The sequence below is a fragment of the Strix uralensis genome, chromosome 8 (genome assembly GCF_047716275.1).
Source record: "Strix uralensis isolate ZFMK-TIS-50842 chromosome 8, bStrUra1, whole genome shotgun sequence".
NCBI classification, from domain to species: Eukaryota; Metazoa; Chordata; class Aves; order Strigiformes; family Strigidae; genus Strix; species Strix uralensis.
The window spans coordinates 29,266,075-29,285,815 of record NC_133979.1 but is presented as its reverse complement, the minus strand read 5'-3'; the positions used below and the strand labels follow the sequence as shown (position 1 = coordinate 29,285,815).

Here is a 19,741-nt window from a genome sequence, read left to right as displayed (position 1 = left end):
GTCAGCTTAAGCTGTTACAGCCAGAAATATTCATCTAAGAGCAACAGTGATACAATGATTTTTTTTTTTCTTCTGTTTTCTTTCAGAGGATGTTTTTATGTAGCTATCGCTAAAGGGAAGGATGCTTTGCAGGCAGAGTATCAGATTTTGCCGATGAATCAGGTGAATTACTTCTGGAAAGAGAATAAATAGTTTTACGTATCTTTAAACTGCCAAATATTAGCACAAGCAAGCCGTCTACTTGTAGCACCCTAATTTTCATTTTAAAAAACCCATTTAAATTTACGAAAATACAGCATTACCAGTGACCGCACCTCTGGCGCAATGTAGGTATATGCAGGGAAACCAGGGTGGCCGCTCATTCCGGTAAAACTCGCGTTTCAAGCCACGCAAAAACAACGCGCGCAGAGGCTGTTAAGACCCACCTTCCCTACGCCCTGGCTGATGCACGCAGGCCGGACGAGGAGACGCGGTCGCGGTTTCCCCCCTCCCCGGTTGTGCCCGTTCAGGCCCCGGTTGCAGGACGCGCTCACCCTCCGCTTCTCCCACGTGGCGCGCGGCCCCTTCCGCTTCCGTAAGCGCATGCGCGGAGGCTGCTGGGACAGCGGAGGTAACTTTTTCCCGCCGCTGCCCGGCCCTGAGGGGAGCGGAGCCGGCGCCATGTCCCAGACAGACCCCGAGCTGCTCCTGCAAGAGTTGGGAAGCTGGGACTGGGATCTCTGCCGCCGGGAGCTGCCCGCCGTCCTGCCCCGGCTCCTTATATCCTTCCCAGGATGGGCGGTTCGGCTGTTGGGTGGCTGTGGGGAGCCACCCCGAAATGGCGGGGGGGTGTGGGGGTGTTCCTCATTCAGCCTTGTACAGTTCAAGCAAGTAAATCCGTGGGAGGGAACGCGGTGCGCCCTTTGTGAAGGGCTGACACAGGACAGAAAATCTGGGAGCCGGCTGCTTCACTGGAAATGAGTACAGCCTTTCGCTGAAATAAAAGATCACGGTAGAAAAGAGCGTGTGGTTCATTTAGCACTGTAGAGAACTCCTCCCAGCACCCCAGCCCCCCCCCCCAACTTACTCTCCCAGTATATTGTAGAAATACTTGTGCTGGTCATGTGGGTGCTGAGGTGTATCTGCCCACACTGCTTACGGAGCATCCCTACCTATTTCATACGGTGGATGAAGTGTACATGGGACAGCATGAAAGAAGTCGCTGTGACTTCTACAGACGCTTTAAAGATAACCTTTATGGTAGAATGAGTTTAAGTTTCTTTAACGTTTTTACTCTATGTATCAAGAGTCTGAAGACTGGACTGAGCATATTCGTAAGTAGTGACCAAGAAGTATCTCTTCTTCCTATGGATCATTGTTTTGCAACGCATTATAAATTCTACACTACTTAAAAATACTTATGCAATAACTAGTGACCTTCACAGTCTTCAACAGTCCTGCTGGAGCTTGCATGTTACACGAATTGCATGTTGAATAAAGTAGCTATGCATGTAAAGCTTTTTCTTTCCCACTTCTCATTTTTAGGTACTTGAAAGAAGGGTGCTTTTTGTCTTCTATTTTATTGTATTTTTGGCTGTTATCTTACAGGTGGCAAAGCTTTTGTAATACCTGATAGCGATAAGAAAATGAGGCTGATATGTAACTGTTTAGGAGTCTTGTTAACGTTCATGGTTAAGTTATGTATTAGTGCCAACCAGCGCATTAAATGTGCAATTATTTGCAGTTTGGAACATGGAAAATCCTAGTTCCATGGCCAAACAGTTGTGCTCAGCCTTCAGCTAAGCATAGTCAGATGTGATGCTATTATTGATGGGTTTATGCATGTTGGAGCTGTTAGTGTTAAGTAATTTTTCAGATAATGCATACCTGCTAAATGTTACGCTGCCTCTCTCAGAATCAAATATCTGATCTGTTTCTGCTTGATGTAGTTCTTTGTTTTGTCTAGTAGGTTGTTACATGTTTCTGATAATCACATTTTTTCCTGTAAGGTTTTATAAATGTTTTGCTTTGTAGGTGTTTTGAGGATCCTGACCGAAATGTTTTTGCCCCATATCAGCCTTGCAGATTTGGAACAAACTTTTTTCTCCAAAGTGTTACCTAAGGTATGACAGCATCAATTAAATGTGGAATTTTCAGTCAGTCCAATGCTAAAAACCTTCTTAAAATGCAGCGATTCTTTTTGGAGGTCTCATGATATAATTATTGCTTCGGATACAGAACTTTAAATTAAAATTGTACTGTTTAAAACTTTTAATAATTTTGTGTTGTTGAACTGTTTCTGTGATTGTTACCATCCTTTACAGTGGGGAGATGATCAAACATACAATGTTCTACTTTCCGTATTCAGTAACAGAATTGGTTTTTATTTCTGAGGAGATTGGGCTTTTTATAAAATGACCAAGGTGGAGAATTTTTACGTGAGGTAGCCTCTCAGGACAAATAAACTGAAGAACACAACACTCATACATCATGAATAAACATTGTGATATTTGTGAATAATATAGTGAATAAACTGTTAGATCATACCGGCCTAACATATGTTATCTTTTTGGATTAAATGATTGAGAATTTTGTGCTGTAGTTGTATTAAAATTCTTCAACGCCTACATTTTAACTGAAGTAAACCAGTGCTGAATTAATGATTTAAGTTTTGTGTATTTCAAAAAGCCAGAAAATGTGGCCACTTGATTTCCATTTTCATTATTTTATGTCTTGTAGCAAATTTTGGAGATTACAAGAAAAATGCCCGTAACAGGCATATCCTTAACAAGGATGACTGTACCATACCAGTTTAGATAGTATCCTGGCACGTGCCTGGAAGCACCTTGCTGTCTTTGCAGTCTCAGCAGTAACGCTCATCAAATAGCCAAGGACCTTACTCAGAGTAGAAAGTACTATTGTTTGTAGGTTGTAGGCTTATTTTTTTTATGTATTTAAAATGTTAGGCATCATTCTCAACAAAAGCCAATTTTTCTGAGACAAAATGAAAATCCTTTTAAAATGATGTGATTTTAAGTAAAAAATCTTTGGTAGAATGAGGTATATGTTTCAAGTGAATTAGCTGTGAAGTTTGTTTTACTAACAGATTTTAGAAAAAGTAACAGATGCTATAGCTTGTGTCTATAATTGGGAAAAACCATAAGATGGTATATCATGCTTTATGATTCACGTGGTTCTGTGAGTTCTCTCGGTAGCCCATGACTCCATGCCAAGTACGCAAGCAGATGTAGAATGGTGTTTCTATTTGTGTACATTTATAAATAAAATGTTTAAGCTTTGTTTTGTTCTGACAGACTCTACAGTTATTTGATAACTTGATGTATGAATTGTCCAGTGAGGCCAAGGGATTAACCAGCCAGGATACAGAGTTATGCAGTACTGTAAGGAATCTTCTACAGGCAAGTCCCGTGGAATAAGCTGTCAGAGGAAGGTTTACATTATTCTTTGATTTTACCTAAACAATTAAGAGGTTTTTAGAATATTTTTGCCAGCTACTAACCAGGTGGTTAAAATGAACTTCAGCTGCAAAGGAAGATCAAATTACAATTAACATTTTGTGAACGATCTGATTACATCTAGCATGTGATACTAATCATAATTTAAAAAAAAAAAAAATCTCAAATTCTGCTTAAGTTCCTAACACAAATGGAATGTAATTCTCTGTATTTAAAGAGTGAATCTGGCATGTATTTTTACAGTCACTTAATTCCAAGTTTTAAAATTTTTGTAAACTGAGAACAATAGTCAAAAGAAATATAAAGCTTTCAAAGGGTACATGGTATTGGAGAAAAGCTCTGGAATTGCTTGATATTATTTTATGGAGCTTCATTCATCTTTAACAAACTACTTACTTATGCAAACTGCAGTGAACTTTAAATGCCATAGAAATCTAGGTGCAATTCAGCAAAGAAAAGATGCTTTTAAAATAATTGCAGGAGTGAAAAACGTTGATTGTTGTTTATTCTTGCTTTAAGACTATGGTGCAACTCTTGGAAACTCTGACCGGTTGCGTACGATACGTCAGCACGCTGCAAGAGTGTGTGCCTCTGGAGAGTATCCGTACCCTTCCGTCCTCGGTTCTTTATGTAATAAAGAACACGTTTACACACTGCAAGGTAAGTCTGTGTTAGAAGGAGAAGAATTCTTACACTGGTTGGCTTTTAGGAAACACTCACTTTGTAAGAAGATCCTATTTTGAAATAATACTGTTGTTGAATTTTTTTTTTTCATTTAAATTTAGCTGTCAAAGAGTTACAGAATGTACTTTGTGCACAAGCACAAAGATGATTTTTCAGCTATCTGCCCAGCAAATCTGACCTGGTAGTGAGAGGCACAGACTGTGCTATTTCTGTATTTTGCACCAATGTCAGTTGAACATTTTGCTTATGAACGTAGGCTCTCTGTGATATCTGTGCACTTCTGATAGCTGAGGTATTTTCAGAGCTACAAACGGTTACCAAAATGGTGCTGCTTACCTTATTTCTATGCCAGTTCCAAAGTGGATTGGAAGTTGAGATTAGGATCTTTGTCCGTTATGACGAGTAACGTATACCAGTTTCAGATCTGCTTTTTCAGCTGCAACAATAATTCCCTCTAGAGCAGTGTAAATAAAACAAGGTTATCGTAAGGACACGGTAGCTTTTGGTCAGCCTTCATTTTCACTTTTCAATTCATCTTTCTTATGGGAACACTGCCATCAGTTTTGCATGTCAGGACTCAAACTCGGGTGCTATACCTTTATCTAACAATTCTATTTTGAAAGTATTGTGAAATACTTGAAATGCTCCTTTCTTTGTTGCTGACCTTGTACTGTTGTGTGCAGAAATACGATCTTGGGTTCATACATCGAGGCCTAATCCAAAGCCCACTAAACTCACTAGAGCCAGGCAAACTTCATTAGTTGTTGATGAGGCTGCAGGTGAATAGCATTTTATATTTAGCAGTTGGTAGCACATGTTCCAGATCTGATTGGGCATTGAGTTAAAGAAGGTACATCAATGCCTTGTTCTTTTTTTCACTGAAATGTTCTCAGTGTTTTCAGCATGTGAAAAATCAGGCTGTGATTCCTGAATGTTTTTTTAAACCTCTTCTTCCCTGTTTCCTGCAGGACAGTGAATCAGTGTACTGTGGGCATCTGCACTTAATTTCTGACCTCTTACAAGCTATGTTCAAGGAAACTTACTCTCTCCAGAAGCAGCTGATGGAACTACTCGATACAATTTCCATGGGCTCTGCCTCTACTGAAGATAACATCACAGATATGGTGTCAGGTATATGTGGGTCTAATGTTTTTTTTAGTCTTGGTCAATCTCTTTTTCTATAAAGAGTATGTCTGAATTTTTAAAACAGGGTTCTGAGTATGCTCAGTTCCTGCTGTCCTGACCAGCCTCTCGGAAGGCAGCATTTTGCAGCTTGAAATATTTCCATTTTTGTCGTGAAACTTTCTCTGTGGGACGGGGCATGTTGTGTAGGTTTGTAGGAAAGGGGCAGCACCGAGCCATATTTCTGACTGGGTGTCAATGCAGTGGTATTCCCTAGTGCTTGTGATTGCTGCTGTTTTCCTAGGAGAGTAGCGTAGCTATGAACTCACAGATCTGATTTAACTCAGTTGTTGCTGTTATTTCCTCCTTAGTAATCCACACCGTGCTGGAGATATGCTCTGTCATTTCCAATATGGACCATGCTCTTCATGCCAATACGTGGAAGTTCATAATCAAGTATGTCATAGAACTCTTTGGATTCATTGTGATATAAACAGACTGTAATTTTAAATAACCAGTGTTTCAATAGCTTGATGTTCAGAATTTCAAATAAAATTGAAATTGAAGAATTCAACTTAGCTATTTAGCTACTAAGTAAATTTAGAAATTTAATTTAGAAATTCAGCTTGTAAGTAGTATTAAAGGTACTGTCACTGAAGGCAGTTAGGAATCATGCATGAAAAGTAATAGAAGCTTGACTTCTTGTATTACAATGTAGAAGAAAATTTGAAACACCGTAGTCTAAATAAATAATCTTAAGATTAAGACACCTTGCAATTCTGTGGGCGTTTTTGGCTTGAGTTGTGCTGTCTTGCCCTTTCATCCTGCCTCTGTGTTTCAGTCCTGGCTGTGAAGAGGGTTGTTCTCTCTAAATTTCTGGTTTCAGTGTACACGGATATTGCACCAGTTAGTGTTGTATAAAAGCCAAAATAGAAGAATTAGTTGGATTTGTAGTAACTGATTGCATGACCACTTCTGACAATTAAATATCTGATTTTATTCTGATCTTTTAGGCAAAGCCTGAAGCATCATTCTCTGCTGCAGTGCCATCTGAAACACAGTGACATCCTCAGTGGTCTGTGCAAGGACACTATTCTTTCTTTTCACTCCTGTTTGGAACTGGCTGAGCAGATGAAGATGTCAGAGATACAGGTGAATTAAAAAGCTCCCAAAGCTGCTGTTGAACTTGAGGAGGATAAATTCTTTGTGTTGTATTATTGCTTGGAGTGGCTTGGGTTTGGTTTTTGGTTGGTGGTTTTTTTTTTTTTTACTTCATGTGGTAGGCAGAATACCATGTTCTTTTGAAACCACATGAAAATGAGGGCTGTAACTTTGTTTAGATTGTGGATGTTTTAGTGAGGCACTAAGTTTCCACCATACTCTGTGAGAATTTTTTTATTTCCTAAATTGACAGTATCACAAGGTCGATCAAAAGATAACATTTTTGAGGCATAATGAAGATTTTTGAAGTTTTTCCCTCATAGCTGCAGAGTCTGTAGAGAATCAAGTCTGAAATGGGTTTTGAACATTGTTAGCAATCTTCCTTTTTTATTGTATTACTCTGTATATTCAGTTTTAGAACTGCTTTTTTTTGGACAGGAGGGCACTGACCTCAGGCTGTTCCAGAAGACAGTCAAACTGTGCAGGTTCTTTGCGAATTCCCTTGTACACTACACCAAGGTAGGTTTTAATACTTGAATTCTATGTTAGTATTAAATTTAAGCCTCTGGTCTGCAAATGGAATAATTTTGTACTGCAGAATATCTTAACAATTTACGACTGTGCCATATGGGTGGTATAAATAACATCTGTGCATAACCTGCTTGTAGTTCTTCCACCTGTATATACTCGCAAGCCTAAGCAGGATTACTGCTGTGATTTAACACAAAACCAAACAAGAACGAGCTGTTACAAGCAGTGTCACCATGGCGTTGGCAGGAGATGTCCAGTCTTTATGGGCAGCCTTAAGTCAATGCAATATTAATGTTAGCTGGAAGAATTAAGCAGATGAAACCCGTCACCAAGTTTTCAGAATTGTTGCTCATTTCAACAATTGAAAACGATGAGGCATTAATAAGAAATGCCCGTGTACTGTTGTTAGCTCTGTTGCTAACTTCCTGCGCTTTTCCTGGCCCTTTCATTTTGTTGCTGTGTTTTATTTCTCTCGTTATTAGAAGATATGCTGTAAATCTACCCATCTTAATGTATGTGAAAAAATTTTGCTCCCTCAGAACAGCTGTGACAGTGCATTCTGCATCTGTTCTGTCCCATGGGGTAAAAGCAGGGAGGTGATATTTTTTTGTTGTTGTTGGGATTTTTTTTGGCACAAAAAGAATAGCATTGTGACAGGATAAAACAGCCTTACAGCATGTATGAGACCACTTCAGATTTTTGCAGCTCCCTATAGCTATTACAACTCTACTTACCAATTTTTTTAAACAAACCTATAAATTTAATTGTTACATACAATATATATACATGTAGTGTAATTAATCTTAGAATTACTTGGTTTATTGTTTGCTTTGTACTTGCTTTGTGTTATGGATTGTTAGAACTTAAGCAGTTTATGCAGCGTAGTACTTTACACACCAATATAGAACAGAAAGAAAATGTATTTAATCATGTATTTGATATTAAAAGTACCGTTCAAAATAATGGCTTTTGCAGGAATTTCTTTCTTTCCTCTCTGATTCGTGTTCTCAGTTATATCAGCTCTTTCTTCAGATATACAGGTAAGTGAAGTACAAATAATTGATTATTGATAGTATCTTAATAACATCTCCAGATTGCATTCTTAGTTATAAGTATTTTGAGGGGTAAAAATACAGTTCTCGTTCCAGAGCTTTTGCTTGCTTTTTTCATGTACAGAAATGTAAAATATTTTTTTAATAAATTGGGCATTTTTGTGTGATACTAGTTACCTTAACCCCACTCTCGATCAGTGCTGTGAGTGTCCAATATTGACAAAGCACTAACTTTGTTGCAATTACTTTTGTCAACATTTCTTAACAAGTTATGTGCAGAATATGCAGATTGATTGTCTTGGACACTAGGTCTATTTATGCAAGTCCATTTGAAAATTCTTGTTTCTAAAGTCAAAATTCCTGAAGGTAGGATTTACCCTTTGGTCACCTTGCAATGCAGCAGTTAGGCAGAGGTGAAACACAGCAACCCAGCAGCGTACCTTCCGCTTTGAAACAGTAGAGTGACGTTACTCAAATCGTGCAAAGTCAAGGCAATTCAGAATTACTGTTCCCTGGTGATCCCAATTCCTTTATGTTTCATATACAACAAAACAGCCACGCACTCTTTTTTTACTGTCTTAAATTCTAGTGAAAGAAAAAATCCAAGATGAAATGCAGGTGTCAGCAGCAACATTTGACACATTGTTTCTACTTTAAGACAAAGTATGGAAACATTTGTCCTGAAGGGGGAGAGGATCAGAAACAGAGTATCCTGAAATTTCTCATAGCTTTACTGTTGTGTTTATAATCTTGCAAAATCTCACAAAAGGACACTGGTTCTCCGGGAAGCAACCGCTTTTTTAATGTTACGCTCATAAAGCATAACAGTCTGCAAGCAGCTTATCGTTGTTCTTTCAAAAGTTGCATTCCATTTGCTGCAGTAGTGGGGAAAAGTAGGGGAAAGTGGACTTTATAATATAGATGGCTGATTTCAGTCATTCTTCTGGAATTGAAACCAGGTTCTGTGGCGAGATGCGTGCATGCGTTCACCGCGTGTTTCACTGCGAGATTGGGTGGATGTATTTTTTATGAGTTTCCTCTTCTAACTTTACTTACCTTGTAGATCTTTCTCAAGCAGAAGGTTGTAAACTTTTATTCACTCAGCAAAACTGAGCAGGATCTTTGAGTAGGAAGGTAGCATTTTTACAGTCACTTTATAAGCTGCAAGAGTGGAAGGTTTTCATTTCATGATCTCTTTTGCTTTATTCTCATATTGCTGCTTTCTTTTTGTTTTATTGCCCAGGGTTTTGTTTTTTTTTTCAAAGAAGTTGTGGTACCTTTTTATTAGTGTCATGTGTTAAGTTACTGCCGTCACATTTACGACTGTCAAATTGTGTATACAGGTGTTTTCTTCGCTTTTCATTCCTTGAATTTTTTTGTGATTCAGTGTATTTCTTTATATACATTATGTATTTTACATGCATTTTCCGTGAGTTTGAAAGGTTTTCTTTCAATGTTTAGCAAATTACTAGATTGTGATGCTTAGTTTAAAGGCTGAATGCAGAGCTGCAACTCTCAGGCTATAATAGAGATTCTAAAATGGAGAGCCTTTTCTGTATTTTACTCACAATAACAAGGAAATCATGAATTTGCCTTTTTGTAGTTCTTTTCAAAAGTAATGTTACTGAAAATGCTACGGGGAATATTTAACTTTTTTTTTCATCCCCCCTCAGCAAATTTCCTCCCAGTCTCTATGCTCCAGAGATCTCGGAAGTTCATCGAGATGAAATATCCCGGGTTTTTCTTGTGGCTCTGGATCCTCTCATCAACCAGCTTCTTCCCTTTAGCCCTTTTATGGAGCAAGTGTTAAGTGAAAAGTTAGGTGGGTTTAAATACAGCTACCACTGCTATAGTACTATGTAAGGATCTCTAAGGGATCAGGATTGATATTTTGACTTTCTGGACCACAAGCAATATTCTGTACTGGTTTGCTTGTCTCTAATTCTTTTGTAAGTAATATGATATAGCCTGTGGCACGCTAACTCAGATGAATTTTATAACACATGGTTCATGTTGCTGTTGAGTGCATCTTTTCCAAAGTACTCACAATAACTTCAATATTAATCTACTTAACAGAAATCCTGTCAATTCTACTGCTTTGCATAATTTCAATCCACATCAGTCACAAACTTTCAAAGTAGGCTGAAATTTTCATGCTGTTGGTGGGGGAAGGCAGCTATTTTTTCCTAAATGAAGTATTTTCTGCGAAAAGTACAATGCCTTCATACTGAAAAATGATCGGCTTTTTGTTATAACACGACCCCTCCACGATTTCTGCCCTGACCAACATGTCATAATTCTGAGAGAGCTGTCCGACTTCTCTCCCATGTGCACACTCTAGCCTTGTGATTATCCTGAAACGCTTAGAAGAAAAGTTTGTGTTTTCAGTGTTTAAGTTATCCAGTGTTTTCAAGGAGAGGGGAAGCGTGAGGCATCCAGATTGTGACTCCTTTGCAGCATCTTGCAATGACAGTTCAGAACTGGAATATTTTACATTTTACCTGATACAGTATATTGCATTTATTTTTCACTTCAAGCACAATGTTCATGATGAAATGTTCCTTTTTTCCCAGCTATGTTCATAGGTGATTTTTGATTGTTTTACTGGGGATTTTTATGTTTCACCAGTTGTTCATCGTTTGTCACTTCCTTAAAAGCCAGTTTATACACACAATATATTTCCCAGGGCAACTAGCATCACATTTAAAAAAACACCCCAACTTCTACAGGTCTCCCTCCTGAGCAGCAGCTGTCCCAGTGTCTTGTCCTGATTACCATAATGGACAAGCTGTCCTCTCAGCCTGAAGAAGTGCAAACTCTCTGGAACACAGGAAAAAGGTACTGAAAAGGTTTTCACTGTAGTTCTTCACCACAGCACTCAGTCTGTACGGGTAAACAGAGGGGCTCAGCTGCTGGGCTTTCCCTTGCAACCGAATAGTAAAATTTGTCAGACTGTGGATTTACATCCTTATGCTGATCAAATCAGGATCTGATGTTCAGTGCTTCAGGAGTGAAGGATAACAGAGCCAGAGATGTCTTTTGTTTTTTTGGGAAAGGAATGGCATTTCCAGGATAGGAAGAGAGATATGTATTTCATTTGTTGATACTTCACTAAGTTAAAATCTTGCATTTTTATGCCTAAAGCCTCTAATAATCACCTGAATTTGTAAAAGACAAAGGTAGTCAGGAACATAAATCTCGTGTAAAAGCACTGAAGTTACTGCCATCGTTTCCGGTCAAAGACAAAAGATTCTGTAGTACAGATGTTGCTTGCGGGATTTGGGATTTGCATATCTGTAATCCAACTGTTTTTCTTGTTTTCTCCCTTTTTTTTTTTTTCTTTTACCCTTTCAGCTTGTCTTTGTTCTCAGCTCTTTTCTTCAGTTTCCAGCAATGTTCTGGTGAGCTTTCTCTCCCTGTTTGTTTGCCAGAGGTGATCAGTACAGGACAGCCAGCAGTTCCCATCACCCTCTATCACTATGTCTGTGTCCACCTGTGCTCCTTCATTGCTTCCACACTCCCATCACACTTTCCTCAGCTGGTAAGATTGTTTTTTGCTTATCATCTCTTCAGCTGTTGTGATGCTTAGATACTATTCACAAAAGAATGAGTTCTTTTAATGATCCTAGCTCTAGAGAGATGCTTAGGTATGAAGTGGTTCTGTAGAAAGCAGCCATGATACAATTGCAGGACTGGAGTTCAGTCATACAGCAAATGTCACTTCTGGGAAAGGGGAAAATAAAGCTTCATACAAGTTCTTGAGAACCTCAGTGGCGCTGGAAATTTTTGTTCTCTTTGGCAGGAGGGGAAGTCAAGTTGTTAGGAAAGCTCAGTGCTTTCTTTTATGCAACATTCAATTTGTATTAAATTTACCTGGTTTTGTTAGGCTATACTGTGAAGTAATAAAGTGGCATTTAATATTTAGTGTAGACTATATTGTTGTGATTCCAGCTAAGAGCATACCACAAAATGGTAATAAGCAAACTTTTCTACTTCAGAGGAGTATTCTGGGCTTTGGTTAACGTTATATAATGTTTTAAAAGTTTTTCACTTTTTACCACACATAGAACCTCTAGATAAATGTAAACCTTTATAAAGTTAAGAGCTGTCACAAAAATTATAGCCCTAATTTAGAGGGTTTTTTTTGAATGCTACTTTCCTCTTTCAGATAAAATTTGTGTTCCTAAAAGAGAAAGAGGTTTTGCTTGGTTTTCAGTAAGCTGCCAATAAAGGTGCTGAGAAAGCTGGCAAGAAAACTGGCAATACATTGGTTTAAAAAAAAAAAAAAAATCATAAAAGTTGCCTTTGTGAAGAAGGGATGCACATGGTGAAATGTTTTCAAAAGTGAAGGATCCTCAGCCCACTGAAATGAATGTACATGTACATTCAAAGTATGCAAAACGAAAGGTGTAGCTGCTTGCTTGATGGTCTAGCTGAATATAGAGTATGAGAATGAGTTCTTAAAACATTTTAAATTGGATAAGCTGAAAATCTTGCTAGGTTTTATGCTAATTAGTGGAGTAGAAGTAATAGTAGGTCTGCAATCTGTTTCTATATGAATTTCTATATATTTGTTCTCCTCAGGAGTATGCTCTGCTGGATGCTGTGCTGGGTTCTAGTATGATCACATCTCTGCTAGCAATGGACGCGTGGTGCTTCCTTGCCCGGTAAGGTGTTTTTATTACAGGTCAAGCAGGATTTCCACACATCCAGTTAGTTCTGTGGTCGTACATAATTCCCTGAGAGAGATTTTTTTAAGACAAAATTGTCCTAGAATTGGATTCTTTTCAGATAAAGAGCATAGTTTGAAAATTAGGAGCAGAAAGGGCTTAGCTGTTTTTACATTCATGCAGAAAGGGGAACATACCTTTTCTATTACTTAATAATTATTTTTTGGAATGGTTTTCTTAAGTAAATTGTGTCTGTTCATATCAAGTTTAAATATGTTAGAGGAAACGGCCATCTCTCAGACAACATTTTTGGTATTTAGTCTGTAAAGGAGTAGGAAGTACAGACTCACAGGCTTCTGTCTCTCACATTCCAGGTATGGAACAGCTGAACTGTGTGCTCACCACGTTGTTGTGATCGCCCACTTGGTAAGAATCACAGTGATGTTTGCAATTTGGCACCAGTTTTAATCCTATAGTTCTACTAGCAAACTTTCTAAATGACCAAAGAAAGGAATTTCATTATTTTCCAAATCCAAATGAAGATTGTTTTAATTCTTCAATTTGGTTTAATAATTAGCAAAAGCAGTACTGTGAAAATATAAAGCAATATGCTTGGTATTTCCAACATGTCCTGCATTGTGTTATTTAGAGTGTTACTGCTGTGATCCCACGTAGCAACCCTCAGAACATTCTGTATAGAATTCATTTGCTGAGTGGTGATTTTTTCTGTTAATGAGATGCATTACCCTTTTATCCTAATTCAGATAAAGTCTTGGCCCGGTGATTGCTACCAGGTCTCTGCCTTGGGTGTTCTGCTGAGGCGTATGCTGTTCCTGATGGCTCCAGATCATCAGGCGAGTATAGCACCAGCATCTTCAGTCTTTAAGAGATTTGAATCAGTGGCCTGTGTTACAATACCCTCTTTCAGTTCTTCAGAAATGACAAGATGTTGAGCGCTCACTTGCTGTACTTGGTACTGTACTTGTTATTACTTTGTCATAGTGGATCCCAATTTGTGCAGATGTGCTCTTTAAAACAAGAAAGGCACATACACCTTTCAAAGAGTGCTCTTGTTGGGTGGCAATGAGGTCCTTTTTTTGACTAAGTATGAAAATGGCACATCTCCCAGATTTGCTGAAACTGTCTGTCCTGCCATCGTGACTGGTGTTCATGAGTGTTCTCATGTCACCAGATAGAGAGTAGTATCCTTTCCTGTCAGTGCCTCTCTATATACCCTCGGAGAGGCTAAAGCTCACTCTTGTACTTGCTAGGGCCATTGCTTCACGCAGCTGAAAGAATAAGTCGCTTAATCATTCTGATGTCCTATATGTGCCAAGGGAGCTGGCAGTTCTAGAGGGTTTTCATATAAAAAGTTGGATTTTATTTAAACAAAAAGTTTTACACAATTTTCTTTTCGTGCAATATTTCTGAAGTAAACTGGTAGTGTGTTTTGTTTTCTCAGCTTTCTGACAGATTATCAAATTGTCTTCTGGTCTGTTTAGTTCCTAATAACTTTTGTTCACAGGTAGAATTTGCTCGTAAGTTTCTTCCAGAAGAGGTGGAGAACTTGGCTGTGTGGCAGCACGTATCCCTCAAGGCCCTGAATCCTGACCTTAGGAAACGAGTGGCCTGTCAGCTGTGTGTGGCAGGGCTCGCGCAGTGCAGGCGATGGCTGAATAGCAGGCATGCTTTGGGAGAGCTCCGACCCGTGGTAAAAGAGATTTGGTTCCCTTTGTAAAAATGTGTGAACTCTGGATTTCCAAACTATAAGGATTTCTGTGTGTTGCACAGCTTTTTTCCATGCGTGATTGGCATATGCATGAGCAAGAACTCTAATGTTTTCTTCTAGTATAAAGTATCTTAGGACCCTCTACTCCGAGGGTGACAGTGGGGTTCTTGTGGTTTACTAGTTATTCTAGTTTTTGTTTGCGCTCTGGGTGAGCAGATGTATTTTTCTTTAGAATTTTTTGATTTATACTATGTCATGCAATTACTTTTAAGTTTTAAAGTCCTGGCTGTTTTTATGCGGCATCGAGTCTGAAAGACGCTCACTGGTCTCCTTGGCGAAGGAGTGTGAGAAACCAGAGACTTCCACATGAGGTATCTGCTGCCAGCTTTCGCCTGCCAATGCAGCTAATGACTGCAGCACCGTGTGAAACTCACAGAAGTACCGGATGCTTTCCTTGCTTTGGAAGCTTTATTGGCCGGTGGCCTGGTGGATTAGCTGTACTGTACAGCTGACACAGCACACTGGGCTTCTTGCCATCTTGTATCATTTTAGATGTTTAATATGAGCCTGGGGTTTTAGTTTGGTTTATGTGTAGCTTTTTTTGGTCTTATACATTTTTTCCTGCTAGAATACTGCCCTTTCTGTCCTGCTGGCTGCCTGCAATTTTGCTGGTGATGCTCTGGAGGCAGAACTTCAGGCATCGGTCTTGGGAGTGCTTGGTCAGTTCTGGACTTTTCTCCAGGCTAAGCAGGTACGAGAATTTGCTGCTCCAGTGATGAAAGCACAATGTCTTTGAGAGGCTGGTGCTGTTCCATCATGTGTTTGTTACTAAGTTGTTTTACTTGGACCATTTCTGTAAAGCACAGTGTAACTGCTGCCCATCTGCTGTCAGCTGGTTTATGTATTAGGCAGGCGGTGCTCTGGGAAGCAGAGTTTGAGTTTTCCTGAATGTTACATATATGGCTCCTTGTTACTCCATCTGTTTCTCAGTATCAGATTCAGACTTGCTTAAGAAGTCTGAAATATCTCATTCTGATTCATGCCAATTACAAATTTGGCCTATTTCAAATGTTCATTAGAATGTGAACAAAACTCACAGTGATTTAATTAGTACATGAAAACCCACAGAGCTAGTAACCTTCCTCCCATATTTGAGAACAAGGGGGTAAGGCAGTTCCTTGCGACTGTATACCTGTTCGTGTCTGCAGTTGCAGTAAAGAACAAAGGATTGCCGTGGCTTATACTCTGGATTAAAAAAGAAGAGTTTGAGAGTGGGGATGAAGAAGAGCCAACAATGTGCCCCTTCAGAGGTCTCTTTCAACCTCATGCCAAAGACATTGGGCAACTGATAAGTGGAAAGAAATAGTTCGGATAACCTTTAGCTGCTTATGTTAGTGAATGGAGGAAGGACATGAGGGATAAGAAATGTTCTTAATAAAAATCAAAGGAAAAGGTCGTGTAAAATATGACTACCTAGAAATATTGATATGACTTCTCATATTTTCTTCTGCTGCTTACAGTGTGTTCACTTATGTGAAGTTAGGCAAAGAATTTTGGAACACTACTGTAACTTTATATTCTTTCTTAAGTAGTTATTCCATGAGCTAAAATGCAATGTTACTAATATCTTGTGATCTGTTGAAGGTCTCAGATGAGCCATGTCTCCAGCAGACACTTTGTTTATTACTTCACCTTTTGGAATTTTTCATCCAAGCATTAGATGCTCAACTGATTATTCAGGTAAAAGAACAAACCAAAACCTTCTTAGGAATAATTTACTTCATGAAAACCAAGTTCTTTGTGATTCACTGAAATCTCAAATGAGTTATTTCATGGTCTGGCTTTCTTTTAAGACATGGAGGTTCCTAATGTTATTTCTTCCCTGATTACTTTCCTGGTCTTTAAACCAAGTATATAGCACTTTGGTTGACCCTGCTTTTGAGACTCCTATAACTCTGTGAGATACATGGATATGCCACAGAGCGTGCTCATTGTAAAACGCACATTGCGGTTTTATCCTAGCCAGTTTTATTCAAGGTGTAGCACACCTCCTTTTGTTTTCAGTCCAGTTTTCTAAAAAGTGTCATCAGATTTAAGATGACAGAATTCTGTTTTCACCTGTAGTCTGTTTGATGGAGCTTCGCTGGGGCTTGTTTTCTGCAGGTATTTGCACTGCAGTCTTCCCTTTTCCAGTTGGATCCCCCAGATCATGTTCGTCTAGCAATGGTGGATTTTCTGTCTTCTATGGGAAAGGTGTTTATACCACAAGAAGCACAGGTAAATATAATTGTGGCCTTAATGAAATATTCTTCAGCCTTTTGATGAAAAGATATGCAATTTATTTAAATATAAAGTTAAAGGATCAAGTTCATTAAATACATACAGGAGCGCCAGGACATGATCATCTTGGAGACTTATTAATGGTCTATGGCAGTTTAATTTTCAATCAAGACATGCTGAGTGCATGTAAGATACTTGGTTTATTTACTTGCTTGTTGCTTCTCACCAGTTAGAAAGGGCTGACTTTTCATCCTCCAAGAAGAAAGAAGAGAATAGAGTGTCACGTCCCTTACAGTGTTGGGTTTTGGGGTTTTTTTGCCAGACAGGGCAGTACACTCGCATTTCACAAACTTGTCCCTTGACCTTAGAGCAATTCTTTAGCAATAAATCACGATGGTAAGATATGCACAACTAACTCTTTGGAACTGATAGATATTTGTTCCTCTTTCAGAGGCAAGTTATACCCCAGTTGTCGTGTTTGTTTGCTTCTCTGCTAGCTGACCAGACCTGGCTGATTCATCAGCATGCGCTGGAGGCGTTCACCCATTTTGCAGAGGTAAGCATAGCAGAACTCTGGATGCATGTATTTGGCTCTGTTAACTTCTATTGTACAGAAATTCTTCTGTCTTAAATGTCTGCTGCTCTTCACTGACCGGTCTGGATCTTAGCATTACAGATGCTATTGCACATCAAAAGTAAGGAGGGGTAATGCAGTTGTAAGTGATTTGAGGAGCTGGAAGTGAAGAAAGATTAAGCACTGGTTGCCTAGATTGGTTGCAACAGGGAAGGGACTGTCATAGAAACATTTTTTTACTTTGTCTATTCCTTTGTTAATATGAATGTACTAAATGAGTATTACTTGACATTTTTGACAGGAAACAAGCCATGAAGATGTTGTTCCTCAGTGCCTTAATTCTGAAGAAACTAAGAACAAAGTTGTTAGCTTTCTGGCTAAGGTATGTATGTTGTTGAGCTGTTCACTGCTCTCTTAGTTGTTGTACACATTCATTACAAGCAGTACGCAACCTGTGTCTACACCTACATCATCTGCATGGCAATTCAATAAGTAAGTTTAAAATAAATTGTTCTGTTAACTGGGCTCTGGTTGAACTTTTCTACTTGCTTTAATCTGCAGATAAACAACTGCTATTCCTATGCATGCTGCTCCTCTAGTACTTCCCAGCTTCAGTTTAAATTTTGCTTTTCCCTCCTTGAACAAAAAAAATTATTAAATTGCACAGTTACTGGTGTAAGCAGAGAAGCGACCTACTAAAAAGAGGGATTTCATCGTTTGGTTTGTGTGATTTCCTTCCCCGTTTCTCTTGGATCAGTTTCTGAAAACTAAATGAACATGTATGAAACATCTTAGTTGTTTTTGCATGTTAGGAAAAAACTGTCTTAAGAGCAGATGGCCATTCACGCAGAACATAAGACAGTGGGAAGGAGGGGGTGGTTATCACACTGTAACCTAGGGCAGGACTGTCTGGATGAGCAGTTTTTGACAAGCAGATAATTAGCAAAAGAACTGAGAGCTGCCAGTGCTACATCAAAGCTGTAGATAACTTCACTCTCCTGCTCAGAAGAGCGTGTGAGGAAGGAGATTCATTTTGAACTGCACATTAAGATCTCTCCCTCCCTCCCCTTTGTTCTGGCATACAAATTGAGCCTATGAAGGCTGGTAATGCCACCCTGGTTTAGTTACCTCTCCTGTGGCTTTCTCCCTAGACGAGGCAAGTAGAAGAGACAACAGAAGCACGAACAGAACGCATGAAGCGAGAAAGAATTACCTTCAGTGCACAGTTTATGAAAACGGATGGAGAACTGGAGTCGACGGGAGAGGTATGTGCACTTTATCTGGGCTTGATTGTTGATTTCTGTCAGTTCTGGGAAGTAGCTAAAGAGGTTCAAGAAGGTCTTGCTGCCCTCCATGTTCTAAGAAAAAAGGTTGCGTGCAGTCCTGGCCTTTAATATTATACCTGAATGCTCTGCGCTGCCTGCCAGCCAGCAAGAATTCTCACAAGGCAAGGGAGTCTCTTGCAGCTCTTCCTCCATCTCTAAGGGTCTTGCATTGGATGAAGGCCGATCACCGATGTAGAGCATTATGAATAATGTCTCATGTTTACTTAAATCCACAGCCTCTGGCAAAAAGAGCATGTCCCCCACCCTCCGAGGAGGAGTATAAGTCAGCAGTAGGCACAATGGAGGGGGCAGTGGAGGCTGTGAAGCTGCTGCTCCAGAAAGGGTCACCCCCCACCTGGCTTGCCATGAAACTGGAGGCTCTACACACCGCTCTAGCCCTGCTCAGAGACAGTGTACGGTAAGGTGATCAACAGGTTGTAGAGACAATAAAACAGCTCAGCACCCTGGTCTGAGGGAAGAGATGCCTTTGTACCATGATTGCTGGAGAAGAAAAAACTGTGGGTACTGCTGGGTCTCGGTTAATGTGCCAAAATGAACTGAGGTGTGAGATGTTGGCCTGTCTTTCATAATAACTGGCTGGAAAGACTGATCTATTTTAATGGACACTATTGTGCATCTGAGCTGTCACTTTTGTATATTGCTCATGTATGGCTTGCTCTTCTAAGCTACTGTATGGTGATAAACATTTCATGAGACTGTATTTTGAATACTGTTTGAATCTGTTGTAGAAGTAACAGTTACCTTTGTTCCTGTTACACATACAGGTGACCAGGCAGTAGGTATTCTTGTCTTCATTTTAAAATACACTTATTAATTTAAGGCTCTGTACTGTTCTCTGAACACACGTCTGCTGCTGGTTCCACTCCGTGCTAGGCTCATCTTTTAAAAATAATCTTTATTGGTCACAGTTAAGAGCAGAAAGAACGTGGTGCTTAAGCAGTTTGTGTTCAGTGGTCCTTCACTGCATGGTTCCTAGCACCTCTTGTGCCATCCACTGACAGAACTCTATAAACAGAAAGAAATAAATTTGGTACACTGTACATTCATCTTAGATAAAAAGTTAAAAGGAGCCATTTCTAAGGGCTTTACTTTTCTGGAAAAGGAAAAAAAAAAAGAAAAAGGCACATTAACCAAGGA

The 19,741-nt window shown here is 39.3% G+C and overlaps 1 protein-coding gene across 3 annotated transcripts; it reads left to right on the top strand.

Moving 5' to 3' along the window:
- Nucleotides 1-129: 129 nt before the first annotated feature.
- On the top strand, nucleotides 130-19,423 carry FIRRM (FIGNL1 interacting regulator of recombination and mitosis). 3 transcript variants are annotated; one of them, XM_074876900.1, is made up of 24 exons: nucleotides 130-162; nucleotides 1,287-1,313; nucleotides 2,014-2,102; nucleotides 3,294-3,398; nucleotides 3,975-4,115; nucleotides 5,108-5,270; nucleotides 5,633-5,717; nucleotides 6,275-6,413; nucleotides 6,861-6,941; nucleotides 7,929-7,993; nucleotides 9,679-9,827; nucleotides 10,735-10,843; nucleotides 11,360-11,546; nucleotides 12,590-12,672; nucleotides 13,050-13,101; nucleotides 13,440-13,529; nucleotides 14,201-14,386; nucleotides 15,033-15,155; nucleotides 16,049-16,144; nucleotides 16,568-16,681; nucleotides 17,136-17,240; nucleotides 17,560-17,640; nucleotides 18,410-18,523; nucleotides 18,820-19,423. In XM_074876900.1, the coding sequence occupies exons 3-24, from the start codon at nucleotides 2,037-2,039 to the stop codon at nucleotides 19,003-19,005; spliced, it is 2,520 nt and encodes an 839-aa protein (XP_074733001.1). In that variant the 5' UTR covers nucleotides 130-162; nucleotides 1,287-1,313; nucleotides 2,014-2,036; the 3' UTR covers nucleotides 19,006-19,423. The 3 variants fall into 3 exon arrangements, with proteins under 3 accessions (XP_074733001.1, XP_074732999.1, XP_074733000.1); XM_074876898.1 differs by lacking the exon at nucleotides 130-162 and adding an exon at nucleotides 432-759 and having other exon boundaries at nucleotides 1,274-1,313; XM_074876899.1 differs by lacking the exon at nucleotides 130-162 and adding an exon at nucleotides 432-759 and having other exon boundaries at nucleotides 1,274-1,313; nucleotides 13,440-13,533; nucleotides 14,205-14,386.
- Nucleotides 19,424-19,741: the final 318 nt, after the last annotated feature.

Excerpts from the sequence above, each read along its gene's own strand:
- FIRRM (XM_074876898.1), top strand. The coding sequence starts at position 445 with ATGCACGCAGGCCGGACGAGGAGACGCGGTCGCGGTTTCCCCCCTCCC. Across the intron at positions 13,102-13,439 it reads TTGTTGTGATCGCCCACTTG|ATAAAGTCTTGGCCCGGTGA; the intron begins GTAAGAATCACA and ends ATCCTAATTCAG. Across the intron at positions 18,524-18,819 it reads AACTGGAGTCGACGGGAGAG|CCTCTGGCAAAAAGAGCATG; the intron begins GTATGTGCACTT and ends TTAAATCCACAG.